Here is a 14,641-nt window from a genome sequence, read left to right on the forward strand (position 1 = left end):
TTTTTCGTGTTATTTTTGGGGCTTTCTGGTGAACAAAAACAGTGGTGCTTGACATTCTTCAGTGTCAACATGACGATGTGCTAAACAACTAAATAAGGTTGTTTAATTTGATATTTCATTCATCACTTTCGAGATATTTTGGGGCTTTTGCTTTTAATGGACAGGACAGTGAAGAGTGGAGAGAGAGAGAGAGGGAGAAGACATGCATCAAAGGATTCCACTGTGGAATAGAACTCAGGTCAAACACCAGCTCGACCAACTGAGCTATCCAAGTAGTTATTTGATAATAAATAACTTCATAATTTCCAGGTTTGGAAACACGATAAAATAAAAATAATAAAAAAATACCATCTTCATGAGTAAATTGTCTTTCCATAAACACGACATTGTTTCAGGACATGTCTTTCCATCCATAAGAAACCCCAAAAACGATTGTAAACACTGAACAAAAAGCTGATTCACGCATGTTTTCATGTGGACAGCAATGCTCAGCACTGTGTTAGTGTGTCAAACACTTCAAAAAAAAAAAAGATCCCTTTAATAGGAGGTGGTGGAAACACGTGCACCAACAAGTAAATGGAGAAAATATTTGTGAGTCACCACATATGACAAAAGCCAACTAGTGAAAGTGTGTCAATCACAAGAGGAAATCACTCAACATGTAACAACAATCTCAAGAATATAAAGTTATTTTAATGAGCTTATGGCTCATCAAGTGATGGAAACATGGAGGGAACCACACAGACGACACACGTCTTCCTGAAAAACCAAAGCTCTCTCAAGTCAACGTCGGACAAAATGTGTCCTGGGCTCCAAAAACCAAAGGAGGTGAGAGACAAATGGAAAGACACATGCTGTTTCTATTTGCACACATGCACAGCCTGACTGCCAAGATCAGTGCACAACACATGGCTGGAATTACAGAGAGGAGCTGGAGAATGTGAGGATTGTCGACATTCCTTATTATTATCACACATTCTTTGATTTGTTTTGATGATCTCTAACTGGGACTGTCTCACTCGTTGTGCTCTGGGACCATGTGTATGTGGGCTTACCTTGTCCAGCTCGTCATGCAGCTCTGACAGGGTGGGTCTGATGAGTTTCTCCCCCAGTGGCGCTGCCGTCTGTCGGTAGAAATCGATGTTTGGCACTGCATCGATGGTGTTGTGACCGAAAGTCCTCAGGTAGTAAGTGTTGGTTTGGGTATCGTAGTGATAGTGATGCTGACCGCCCGTGGATGAATGCAAGCTGGTCTCGCTCATCACTGTGTCGCCGTTCTGGTGTCCGTCGGCCGGCGCCGCCTCCGGAGAGCCCGCGTTACTCGCTCCGCTCGGGTCCGCGAAATTCACCACCCGAAACCGGCCCTTAGCCTCCTCTTCGCCGGCAGCGGGCTCGGCACTCTGACCCCCAGGGGTGGCCTTGTCGCTGGATGTGGCAGCGGAGGAGGCGTCGGAGCTCGGCGACTTGTCCTCCGTTGTACCAGCCGCCTCGGCCACAAGGTCCACCTGGAAGCGACTCTGACTGGGAGTCTGACCCAGCGGCCTCTGCCCCGCAGCGGGGGCTAGAAGCTCGCTCTCCGCCGCGGCGCTCTCTGCCGGGGCGGAAGGCGCGGATGGCGCGGACATGGCACAAAAGACGCCGGTGACTGTAACAAAAAATAAACACAAGGATAAGCCACGCTACTGCGTGTACAACTTAAATGGAAGGAAGTGTGAAAGCCCGGGAATCGCCCGCAACTGGCTTCCTATTTAAGAAAAAAAAAAGAAACTGCTCTCGAGGCAGCAGCTGTGATGAAGTGTAGCTCGTTAGCTAACTGAGAAGAAGACTACAAAGTAGAAACTTTCAGACTCTCTTCTTCTCCCACAGTTAATCCAAGCGTCACAGTCACTTCTGGACTAAAGCCCGTCAACCTCTGCCGTCTCCGCGCCTTCGGACAGGATGCTGTTGCCGACCTTGCCGCAGCTCCGCCTAGACTCCCGGAGCTGCCCTCGCTGCTATTATACACACTGCAGTCGGCATCACACAAAAAAGGCTGGGCTTCCGCTGTGAGCGACCACGCGAGATGTCCGCGCGCCTACTTGTGTGGTAGGAGGGGAAATGTCGCGAGAAGACATCCCAATACCCAAAATAGCAGGCGTGACGTTCTCCTCCCCCGTAGGAGGAATAGAAGTGATCTTAGGAGGGGAGGAGAGAGGAGAGGAGGGGGAGAAACTGCATCAACAAACCCCACAACACAAAGGTGGTCCGTGGACTTTCGGGCCCAGATTCACCACACCTTTGCCTTAGGCCCCAACACGTATTAATTCAACAACACACTGTAGCATTAGCACAGCAACTGAGACAGGTCCAGTTAACAAGTCATGTATCAGTAGGGATGTGGTAATATACAATATCATTGAGAAAGTGCAATAAAAATCACTCACATTAAGTTGATCATGATACATTTCAATTATCAGGGAAAAAATCATTAATACAGAGTGCATGAGAGACACACGTGACGAGATAATGCTATCTACGTAGCTTGCTAGCATACAGTCATATAGGGTTAGATGTCGTATCACAATTTACTTTTTACATCATCCAATTTCGCTATCTACCACGTTATAAATCAAATCCATATTTGTTTAAGGCTGGGCCAAATGGTTCAGAATTAGTATCAACATATGCTTAGGATATATACCTATATCCATCCATCCATTTTCTACCTGCACAGTTCCATCACACAATTCAGATGGGACAAGGGGGCAAGGGGGCGCCTGCATCTTTCCAGTCATTCCAAGGTCTTGTGGTTTATAATGAATATGTTTAATATAAAATATGTATCCTAATGAGCTACGGGGTCATCTTTCAACTGAAAGGTTGTGGGTTTGATTCCCAGCTCCGCTAGCCTGCATGCTTCTATGTTCTTGGGCAAGTCCCTAACCCTAAGCAGTCGTCATTCTCTTGCATTTCGTATTCAAACATCAACATCAGCACTGCACACACTGGTGCCCTTAGTAAAAGACCTGCTAAGTTTGAAGTCTGTCAAGTGACTCTTCGGACAGTTACGTGACTAACGGCTAGACAAACAGACGCTCCCTGCATTTACAATTACAGAGATAGATAAAGTCACACATATCTGTCACATTTTTTACCTACAGTAAATCTCCTGCATTTCGTCAAAGTCGGCGCTGCACAAACTGGTGCCGTAAGTTGCCAAGTTTGAAGTCTGTCCCCGTTGGACCAGATGTTCCTTTCATCTATAGATCGATAAGATAAATAAAGTGGTACTTTTAGCGGTATATCTGTCACATTCTACCTGAATTGCTTGCATGTCTTTATCCAAACAACATCAAAGTCGACACACGTGCCCTAAGTAAGTCTTGTAACATTAGAAATACTAGTGCAGTAACTGTACGTGTTCCCTTGCACGTCTTATTTAAACAACATTGAAGTCGGCACCGCACGCACTGGTGCATTAAGAGACCTGCCAAAGTTAACTGTTGGACAGTGATGTTCCTTGAGTTTATATGTTTGATTTGAAACACTTGTCAGAAAATGTGCCCAAATAAGTACGGACAGTATAGACAACTTCATTTGGTTAAATTAAGCATCTAAAAAAACTTTTTATCATTTTATCAGTCGTAGCGGTAAAATATTCTACATCAAAAATAAAAGTCAGTGAACATGATATTGAATGTGGATATTTATACTGAGCCACAGGAACAGATGTGTATAGTTCAAAGCAACAGTTTGAAGGTTACAGCTGGTGTTTATGCTCACCAGTCTATAACCCCACCACCCCCGCATTTACAATACTGCTTCAATCATCTAATTATTATTAGATGTAAACAAATAAACACAATAAAAAGGTATCTCGGGTATCTCCCAGTTCATGAGTTATGATATTTTTTTACTTTAAATTGGAAATTAAATGGTGTCTGGTACATATTACATATTACAATTTTAGTTGTATAACGTGTAAAATTGTTTAGGACGAGGGACAGTGATTCACTTGGACAAAGGATGTTGAAGATGGAGCTGCCGGGCAGGAGGAAAAGAAGAAGACCACAGAGAAGGTTTGACATTTGGAGGACAGTTGGTGTAACAGAGGAGGACACAAAGGAGAGGACAAGAGGCAGATGATCCGCTGAGGGAGAAGCCAAAAGAAGAAGAATGCATTACTACACCCTTATTTTCTTTTTACTTCTCACGATGACGTCATTATTACCGTATGTTTCAGTCTGTATATGCTTTAGATTGTCTCCCACAGGATGTAGGGATAGCTGAAATAATGCATGATGGAACTGCAAATGATGTCATTTTCCACACTCATTATCACTTATGATATGATGGGGAATAATCTTGGGATCAATATAAGCTCTAAGTCTGTCTCTGAAGTCCCATTATAGCAGCAGAGATGGGATGACGTGTCATTCTTGTGTTACCAACATGTTTCTGCTGCACTCACTTGGCTGAAAGAAATGATTGCAGGTTTTGAAAGGAAACAACCCTGATGAGGAATTATGGAGATACGTAAGTGGGGCTAATGAAAGTAAACAGGAGGATCACCCACACACACACACACACACGCACACACACACACACACACAGGGGTCAGGTTTCAAACTATTGACATCTGTCTCTTCAGAATTTGGATACTTTCAAAAAGGCAGTTACAAAGAAGTGGGTCAACTGGGTCAGGTAGGTTAGTCTGACTAAGAATTAAGAAAACCACATTATTCTGACTAAAATCAGACTTTTAACGTGCAGGTAAACACACTGACTGTCAAAGAGTCAAAGAGGGAGGAAAACAGGTCACCTAAAAAAATCCTTCCTTCTGATTTATGTTAAATGGTCTGTATTTATATCACTCTTTTCTAGTCTTTTCTAGACTTGATGACCACTCAAAGCTGATTTACAGTACAGTTTTGCATATATCACACATCTTCATACTCATTCACACGCTGCCCGGCACAGCCACCTGCAGCTAAATGGGGTTAAATTCCCACAACCTCAATCAAGTTGAAAGACAACTCGCTCTACCACTGGTCTACCGAGCAGCTCATCTGTGCACAACATAGATCCTACTCTAGCTTCTGAATACTGAATAACCACCAATCGGTGCTCGGCCCAATTACAAATCGAGGCTTGGGTAGTTCTCATGGGTGACATCATGGCAAGCGAAACATAAAAACACAGGATATCTTTATGGATTTTGGTGCAAGAGAGTGAATGTTTTACAGGTTTCCTGTCAGAAAGTGCCGTCTAATGATGAGATAAAGCAGCAAACAGATTTTGTATCTACCACAGACGGACGCAGGCACGAGGGGTGAACCAGTCTCCAGCTGGATATGTGTGATGGACATGTCGTCTTTATTCTGTGTGTCCTATGTTTGTAGTTTCTTCAACGGTCGTCCTTGCCACAGTGTAGCACGGTGACATGCATGTCACACACAAGCCGTGGGATTTTGTTACATGTGAGTGACGAGGTTGCTTAAAGGAGTCATCAAGCTCTGATCGTACAATGACCTATTGATTACTCGGATGTCTTAATAAGCCCCTGTGAGACATCAGTGGTCCACTTTGTCATCTTAAATTCAATCACTACAATTAGGTTTGGCTGTTTTGGTGATAAATGTAATTAGACAAAGGAAAACCTATGGACGTCGCGGTCATGGAAACACACGCAAAATCACATACATTACTAGGCATCTGTATATATATACATATATATTTAGTGTAGTATAAGTGTACTTTTATATACTTATATATAAAAGTATATAAGTTTTTGTTTTTGTCAAAATAAAGCGTGTTATTAGTGGAACTAAGAGTAAAAAGACAGTGGTTTGTCATCCGTGATATTTACATGCCACAGTGGCTGTTGCTCTTAAAACAATGTCGAGTGTAGAGTTTATGCAGCCGGTCACACCCAGGAAGTGAGAGAGCGAGGCTGACAGTTGTTGTGTCAGCACATTAGAGACACGGTTATGTCCACCAGTGACCAAGGACAGAGGACACAGTACCAAAGTACGTCCCAAAATCGCAACAAAAAATAAATGGTGGTAAATGAATCTGACGACATGATTAGTGTCACTTGCACTCTTGTGTATTTAGCTCTATACTGTTTCTTAAAATGAACAATCCCGTTGGAACGTTGGAGACGATAATCTGGTGTAATCTTAACGCCACTGACACACACACACACACACACACACACCCTTTTCAGATTTTCACCCTTTGGAGTCTCAGTCGCTCTTTGTCAGTAAGATATCCGTTCTTTTCTCAAGTGTTAGCCAAAAGCAGAGACGATGACCTGTTCACACCTGGTACTGACATCCATCCTGAGGGAAGTTCAGGTGTGAAGCACAAAGACAACACCTTTCAGATGGTTAGGATTATGGGATGTTAACATTTTAACTCGTGGTTAGTTGTTAACTTGTCAAGGGGTTAAAGTGAGCCATCTTTCAACTTGAAGACTGTTGGTTCAATTCCCGGCTCCACTAGTCTCCATGTGATTGATGTGTCCACTACTATCCTCTCTCACACACACTATAACACTCAAGCTATTATTCCTTATACATGCACAATCATCGTACTCTCTTTTATTTACTATTATCATCATACAATACAGAATGATATAGGAGATAGTTGTGTGTGAGAGTTTGACTGAAACGGAAACAACACTGAATTCTCAGCTCCTGACTGGTTGTCCTTGACGCTAGAAGACCCGCCTTCACAAACATGATTGACAGGAGAAAAACACAGACATCCCAGTCCAGCGGTTAATGACCCCAGTGCACACTTATTACTCACACTTCAGCACGCTGAAAAATGTTCACACAAATATTAGGGCAATAGTTTAAAATCATATCATGGTTTGCTCTGGTATGAAATGAACGTATAGTTTGTTATTAAAAAAAAATAGAAATCTTATTTATGATGCAAAATGAATGTATAATAAGTGATGAAATCAATCGTTGGACCCACACTGTGGCCGACATCAAGGTGGGAGTCAAGGAGCTGATATTCAGGTTTAACACAAGGACACTGTCGTCTTCCTCCGGTTCTCTCTCGTTTCCCTGTCAGTGTGAGTGGGCGTGTTTGTGGGCGTGTCTGTTGACTTTCCCCTGCAGGCTGGGCGGAGACTTTCCTTTGTTTGTGTCTCACCTCCGACTCACCTGCCGCTGATTTACTTGATTACCGCCATCCACTCCTCCCTGCTCAAAAGTCTGGATCATTGGAGTCTTTGTCAGATTGTTATGAGGCCTCACTTTTATCTTCTGTATGTGTGTGTTTGTTTATTCAGCGTGTTTCCCCAGGATCAGCAGCCCTCCCGGTCTCTGTGCAGCCTGCTTCCTTCCTTCATATTCACGGTTACACCTGTAGTTGAAGATTTTGACCCAGCTTTGCTGTTGCTTTTTTTTTATTTCATTTTAGTGAACTTAGTGAACGGAGTTAATGTTTTTGGTTCATTTAATGACTTTTTCTTTTGACAGGTGAATTATTACAGACACTATGATAATTAGATGGACGGAGAAACACTAATAATGCGTGAACTGTGGAGTTGTTAGTGTCCGGTGACTGGTCACTAACTCCCAGTAGTGTTGTAAAATAGAAATAAACTGTAAGAACAAGTTATATACAGATATATCAACATTAAATTACATCATTATATGTATATATATATATAATATATATATATATATATATATATATATATATATATTATATATATAAAGCCTGTTTTTATTATAGTTATTATTGACTTAATTTTAGATTTATTTCTCTGCTTTTGATATTCACAGATTTATTTAGCATCATAAATATGTCATTATACTGAAGTACACATCGTTCCATTTCAAAACAAGTACTTTTCCAGTGAAATATCACCTTGAATATCTTTAATGCGACATCATGATGGAATATTGTGATATTTCCCACCTGCAGCTGAACAGTTGTGTTTCCCCCTCTTGACCAGAGTAGACGTTCATTGGCCCCCAGGTCATTTGAGTTCGACGTCCCTGGTCTAGAGTGTGAATATATTCTATTTGCTGTTAAAATACAATCAAAACAAAACATGTTTAGTGGGACTGAAATTGTACTAAACTAACGCGATGTCTCAAAGTGGTGCTAACACACCCAGATAATGCAATGCAGATACTGCAGAGTCAGACCACAGGTCACAGAGACATGAGGGGAACTGTGTGTATTTGTTAATATTTTTTCTTGCCCCCGTGAGACACGTGCAGCTGGATGTTGTGCATTAAGTGGATTAGCGGTCTTCCACGTTAATTTGACCTTTCACACCTGTGCCTGTCACAGAGTTATTATCACGATGACACCCTGTTACAGTTCAGACAGCCAGGCTGAAACTGTGGCGCTCATGGAGGATGTCAGGATGTGTACGACAGGACCAGTAGTCTTCATGGAGACCAAAACCTGGTCCTAATGTATGAAATTAGATTTATGTTAATATTTTCCAACAACTCTTTTTAAGAAGTAAAAAAAAATATTATTGTATAATAATTGTGTTTACTTTGTTCTTTGTGCCATGTGTTTTTGTCTGTGGGCGGGCCTTAGGACGCTGCCTGCTGATTGGCTACTGAATGTTGGAGCGACAGCTCAATGGAGCTCGTCAACATCGGACAAAATAATTGCAAATATCTAACGTTTGTCAGATTATAAACGTTAATTATTTACAATTATTTTAAGAGCCAACGTGGGGAACACCATCAATGTTTTCTTGGGTGGTGACTGTGGCACGACGCCATCTTCAAGGCTCTCCCTACACAGAACTCAAAGTCCTCAATTAGCTCTGAAATGTTGACAGGGTTGAATGTAGAGTTTCATCACATGGCATTACACCTCGTTAGTCAACTCTGAAGCGTTTCAGCCCACTCTCGTGTGAAACTGTCACACAGGCAAAAGTCTGAAGTCTGAGGTTCAACTTGTTCCTGTGTGACCACACACCTCCATCACCCTCAGTCAAATCTGCTGATAAGAGCATTAAAATGAGAAAAAATCATGGGACAAAAAGAAATCCAGGGTGCAAATGTTAACTATGACATTAATGCGATTAATCATGATTTAATATTTGACCGCACTAAAACAAAGCTCTCTTTAACCTGAGGTGGGCATGTTTACACGACATGCATCAGTCTTCATAAATAAATACAGTTCACAAGTGGTCTGACACCTTGTTGCTGTTTCCTTTGTGTACCATTGTCTTTTGTTTACCTTACACACAGCCATTCTCTCTGTATTTGTTTACTCACAGCGCTGACTGCGGCTGCTTCAAGACCCTTTTTCAGGAACATGAACAAGTTTTCCTCTCAGGTGTCGTCTCTTTCTTTTCATCTTCTTCAGAGGTTGTTGCAAAGTTGTTCATGTTCCCACTCCCAGAAAGAAAGGAAATCATAAATGAATTCTGTGGCCCCTTCTGTGGCAGAGGGTCTGAAACACAAGGCTGGGACGTGCACGTACATATGGATCAGTGAAGAGTTTGGACTCTGGGAACATCTTAGACAGTTTCATTTTAGATATATGTACCTTTTTAAGAACAGCATCCCACAAATGATCAGAAAGTGACCGTTTTAATGTTGTTATAAGAGAAGTGTCTTTTAGCTCTGATATCAGATTAGAATGGAGGACTTCATTATCCTATTACAAGAGGCTGGAGTGAGTTTGTCAGTGGGGTTAGGGGCAGGGAGTCTTGAGAAGGAGGGTATTAGGGATCTAACATAATGCAAAAAACAGCAAAACAATCTTCTATGAACAAATCTTTAAACGCTTTTATACCTTTTTCCTGTGCCGTTCAATAAATGCTGCGTCCTGCATTGATGGAGGGAAAGAGTGAATGGACGGCAGCTGGAGGCCAAAGCTTCTGCTGAACTGGACTCACACTCTCAGGGAGCAGAGGGAGCAGAGTACAAGTACAGGGAAGAATTAGACTCTAAGACAATATTACAAACATAAGTCTCAGACTGGTGATTTTTGCTGTGATGGAGTCCACATCGACAGGCTGACAGAGGAACCCAGACCTCCACAGCAGTGTGAAGGTGCTGGTTCTGTTCTTCGTCACGTGTGAAATGACCACATCCTCTCACCACTCGCGTCAGCGGGAATTCTTCGCCCCAAATGGAAACGTTTAAATGTTGAGCGGTTGAGTGTTTGATGTGTCGTGATTGACATGTGGCGTCACACCATGGCGCACGATTCGCACCAACACAAAAAAACAAACAAAAACCCAGCAAAAGTGAGGTAAAAAAAGAATAAAGACATGTAGTGAAGCTATAAACTATGTCAGATAAGACTCCGTTTTTATTGTGACATGAATTGTTCCCTCTGCTTGTGAGTGGACACGACACAAAACAGTGGCAGACCCAAAACAAGTGGGTTACCATCACAAACAACATGCCGGTGAAAATATTATCATACACACTCACAGGTACAGAGCTAACGCTAAATGCAGCATGTGTGTGTGTGAGTTGCTTTGGATTGTAGCAATATTTGAAATATATGTTGGAAAAGTTGAGATGAAGACGTCAGAGAATTAAAGCTGCAGTATGTGACACATGCTCACACTTCTCTTTCAACATTTAGTCTCGCTGTCTCACTACTGTTTCAGAGAACTCAGGTTATTTACTTAACCTTCAGGGGTTTGTTGCCTTGCCTCCATATGTGTCAGTGTTGTAATGTAACAAAGTACAAATACTTTGTTACTGTACTTTTCTGTACTTGACTTTATTTAGATTTCTGGCTTTTACTTCACTACATTTCCTAAATCAAATGTGTACTTTTACTGCGATACATTTCCCTTAACCATCTCCGTTACTCATTACTACAAAATAAAAGTTGAGTTGGTGACGTAACCGTGACTCATTCAAATATACCAGTAGACAAAGGGATTACTTTTGATAGTTAAGTACAGTAAATGTCAGGTACTTTTACTCTTTAACTTCTACCAAAGTCATTTTCTGGTAAGATAATTGTACTTTTACTCAAGTATCACTTTCAAGTACTTCATACAAGACTGTTTATATACTTACACTACAGTAAAGATATTCATGATGACATTTCACAGAATTTCAAAGTAAAAGTGCAATCTTTACTTCACAATAATAACATATTTATGATTCAAAATATGTAATAAATCTAAAATGAAGAAAAAACAACTGTAAAGGTTGTACACAGTAAATGTGTTATTATTAATGTAATGAGTTAATATTCTGTCTTTATTCTGTCACCTCACTGACAGCTGTGTTTGAATGATGAGGAGGTCAAAGGTCGTGTTTTCCTTACAACATGATATAAAGAGGTGGGCCGTGAGTCATCGCTTTGGGGGGGGACCTCATGTGGCCCGCGTGCCGGCAGTTTGACACCTCAGGGTTATCAGTTCCACCTCAGAACACCTCCACGCCGTTGTCCGTGTGTCCGGCACACAGAGGACGTCCACGCTCACTGTGACAGTGGAAAGTTTTGTTGTCACCTGACACACGCGCGGCAGCTCCACCTGCATTTATCCTTGTTATCCGAGCACGGAGTCGTGAGTGGCTGAACTTTGAAAAGCAAACAGTAAACATTATGGCTGTCAATATTGATGGTGCTCCACTGTGGACATGAAAATGTCATAAAGGTCTACGGGAGGCGAGAGTCGGCGAGTGTGACGAGTTAAAGAAGTGCGGGGTCACAGCTGTATACGTCGTGACCAAACTCTAGTGTAATCTTGTGAGATTGAGATTGAGAACCACTGTCTGATCTGCAAAATAAACTTCCTCTTCCTCGTTCACTTGTTGATGTTATTTTATTTATTGGATTATTATTATTTTGTTTTTTAAAGCACATTCTCTTGCCTCGTGTGAGATTTGATGTCCTTTTGTTTGTGAGCGCTTTATGAATAAAGTTGGTTTGGATTATTGTTGAATTTGCTGCCGTCACCAGAGAAGATGCTCATTGTCCCTCAGGTTGTTTGAGCTGAACGACGCACGTCAACTGTGTCTCTCACAGAGGACAGAGAGCGGGGACATTTCTGTGCTGTGTCCTCTGTCTTTTTTTTCATCTGTGAAACACTAACAGTCTTATTTGTCTTTTTTCTGTTGTTTGGAGACAAAGAGAGTTGAGGTTGAGACGGTTTTGGTCACGTGCAGAAGACAAAGGATGTTGAAGATGGAGGAAAAGAGGAAGACCACAGAGAAGGTTCATGGATGTCGTGAAGGAGGACATGAGGACATGAGGACAGCCGGTGGAACAGAGGAGGACACGAGGGAGAGGACAAGATGGAGGCAGGAGACAATGAAAGAAGAACAAGCTGCCTGAAGTCTTCCTTCAGTGTTCTATCTCCAGCAGGGGGCGCCAATAACCTTCAACAGTGACTGCCTGGTTTGTGTCATAAGATTACAGCAGTGAGCTGTTACATGCGTAAATAAACAATTAGACAATGATGAAGGACGATGACATCACACTGGGATCAAACCTCCCCCAACGTCTGGTGAGACAAACTGTTCTACCCACTGATCCACTGACTTACATCAGGTCAGGCACAGCATTTATGTGTTTGATGTGATTTGAATGTTGTTGAGGATGAACTTTAGTTCCAGAGGAAACAATCGTCTCTGTGTCATCTCTGTGTCTTATAAACTACTGTGATACTTTAGTTACAGTTACTCTCTTTAGTTACAGTTACTCTTTATTCTCTCTGTGTCATCGTGTGACATTAAAACTGTGTTTTTCTTTCTTTGAAATATCATCAACATGATGACGAACAGTTACTGTTCAAACTGTTCAAAACATATTGGCGCCATCTGCTGTTTAAAATGAATATATTCAAAACTGCCCGAATTGTTACTCTGCTACTCAGTTACTCTGTTACTCTGATAGTCTGTTACTCTGATAGTCTGTTACTCTGATAGTCTGTTACTCTGATACTCTGTTACTCTGATAGTCTGATACTCTGATAATCTGCTACTCAGTTACTCTGATACTCTGTGTTACTCAGTTACTCTCTGATAGTCTGTTACTCTGATAGTCTCTGTTACTCTGATAGTCTGTTACTCTGATACTCTGATTACTCTGTCTGTTACTCTGATAGTCTGTTGCTCTGTTACTCTGATCTCTGTTACTCTGTTGTTACTCTGATAGTCTGTTACTCTGATGTCTGTTACTCTGATAGTCTGTTACTCTGATACTCTGATAGTCTGTTACTCTGATACTCTGTTACTCTGATAGTCTGTTACTCTGACTCTGACTGTTACTCTACTCTGATAGTCTGTTACTCTGATAGTCTGTTACTCTGTTACTCTGATAGTCTGTTACTCTGTTACTCTGATAGTCTGTTACTCTGATTCTCTCTTTCTGACTAGTCTGTTACTCTGCTCTGATACCTGATACTCTGTCTGTTACTCTGACTCTGTTACTCTGATGGTCTGTTACTCTGATGCTCTGTTACTCTGACTATACTCTGATAGTCTGTTACTCTGATGGTCTGTTACTCTGACTCTGATAGTCTGTTACTCTGATAGTCTGTTACTCTGATACTCTGTTACTCTGATAGTCTGTTACTCTGATTCTCTGATAGTCTGTTACTCTGATGGTCTGTTACTCTGATACTCTGTTACTCTGATGGTCTGTTACTCTGTTACTCTGATAGTCTGTTACTCTGATAGTCTGTTACTCTGATAGTCTGTTACTCTGATGCTCTGTTACTCTGATCTGTCTCTGGACTCTCTGATAGTCTGTTACTGATAGTCTGTTACTCTGATACTCTGTTACTCTGATAGTCTGTTACTCTGATACTCTGTTACTCCTGTTACTCTGATAGTCTGTTACTCTGATGCTCTGTTACTCTGATAGTCTGTTATACTCTGTTACTCTGATAGTCTGTTACTCTGATATCTGTTACTCTGATAGTCTCTACTCTGATACTCCTGATAGTTGTTACTCTCTCTGATAGTCTGTTACTCTGATAGTCTGTTACTCTGTCTGATACTCTGACTGGATAGTCTGTTACTCTGATAGTCTGTTACTCTGATACTCTGTTACTCTGATCTCTGTTATCTATAGTCTGTTACTCTGATAGTAGTCTGTTACTCTTATATACTCTGTTACTCTGATAGTCTGTTACTCTGATGCTCTGTTACTCTGACTCTGATACTCTGTTACTCTGATTCTGTTACTCTGATACTCTGATCTCCTCTGATTCCTCTGTTACTCTGATACTCTGATTACTCTGGATCGTCTGACTCTGAGTCTGTTACTCTGATCGCTCTGATAGTCTGTTACTCTGCTCTGACTCTGATACTCTGATACTCTGTTACTCTGATAGTCTGTTACTCTGATACTCTGTTACTCTGATAGTCTGATACTCTGATAATCTGCTACTCAGTTACTCTGATACTCAGTTACTCGGTTACTGTAAACACACAAATATCAAACATCTGTTGATGATGATGTTTATTACCTTTCATTTCAGATAATAACTGTTTTATTTCTTAAATGAAGGACATGCACGTGTGTTAGAAACACTGAAAATGTTGTTTAAAATCTAACTTTGTCAGTTCATGCATTTTTCATCAATACATCATTTATATTTGAACATAATAAATATGATTATCAATGCAACAGACACTTTATCCCAGTATGACAATATCCACAATCTGAGACC

At 41.3% G+C, this 14,641-nt stretch overlaps 1 protein-coding gene across 2 annotated transcripts in view; it reads right to left on the bottom strand.

Moving 5' to 3' along the window:
- The window catches only part of slc12a2 (solute carrier family 12 member 2), a 51,486-nt gene extending 49,484 nt beyond the window's left edge, over positions 1 to 2,002 (bottom strand). For both annotated transcript variants that reach the window (XM_044012103.1, XM_044012102.1), the window contains exon 1: positions 1,056 to 2,002. In XM_044012103.1, the coding sequence (XP_043868038.1) occupies positions 1,056 to 1,625 (570 nt within the window). In that variant the 5' untranslated portion in view covers positions 1,626 to 2,002. The remainder of the gene's footprint in view (positions 1 to 1,055) is intronic.
- Between the last annotated feature and the right edge of the window lie 12,639 nt (positions 2,003 to 14,641).

This window comes from Solea senegalensis, linkage group LG21 (genome assembly GCF_019176455.1).
Source record: "Solea senegalensis isolate Sse05_10M linkage group LG21, IFAPA_SoseM_1, whole genome shotgun sequence".
In the NCBI taxonomy this organism is placed as follows: domain Eukaryota; kingdom Metazoa; phylum Chordata; class Actinopteri; order Pleuronectiformes; family Soleidae; genus Solea; species Solea senegalensis.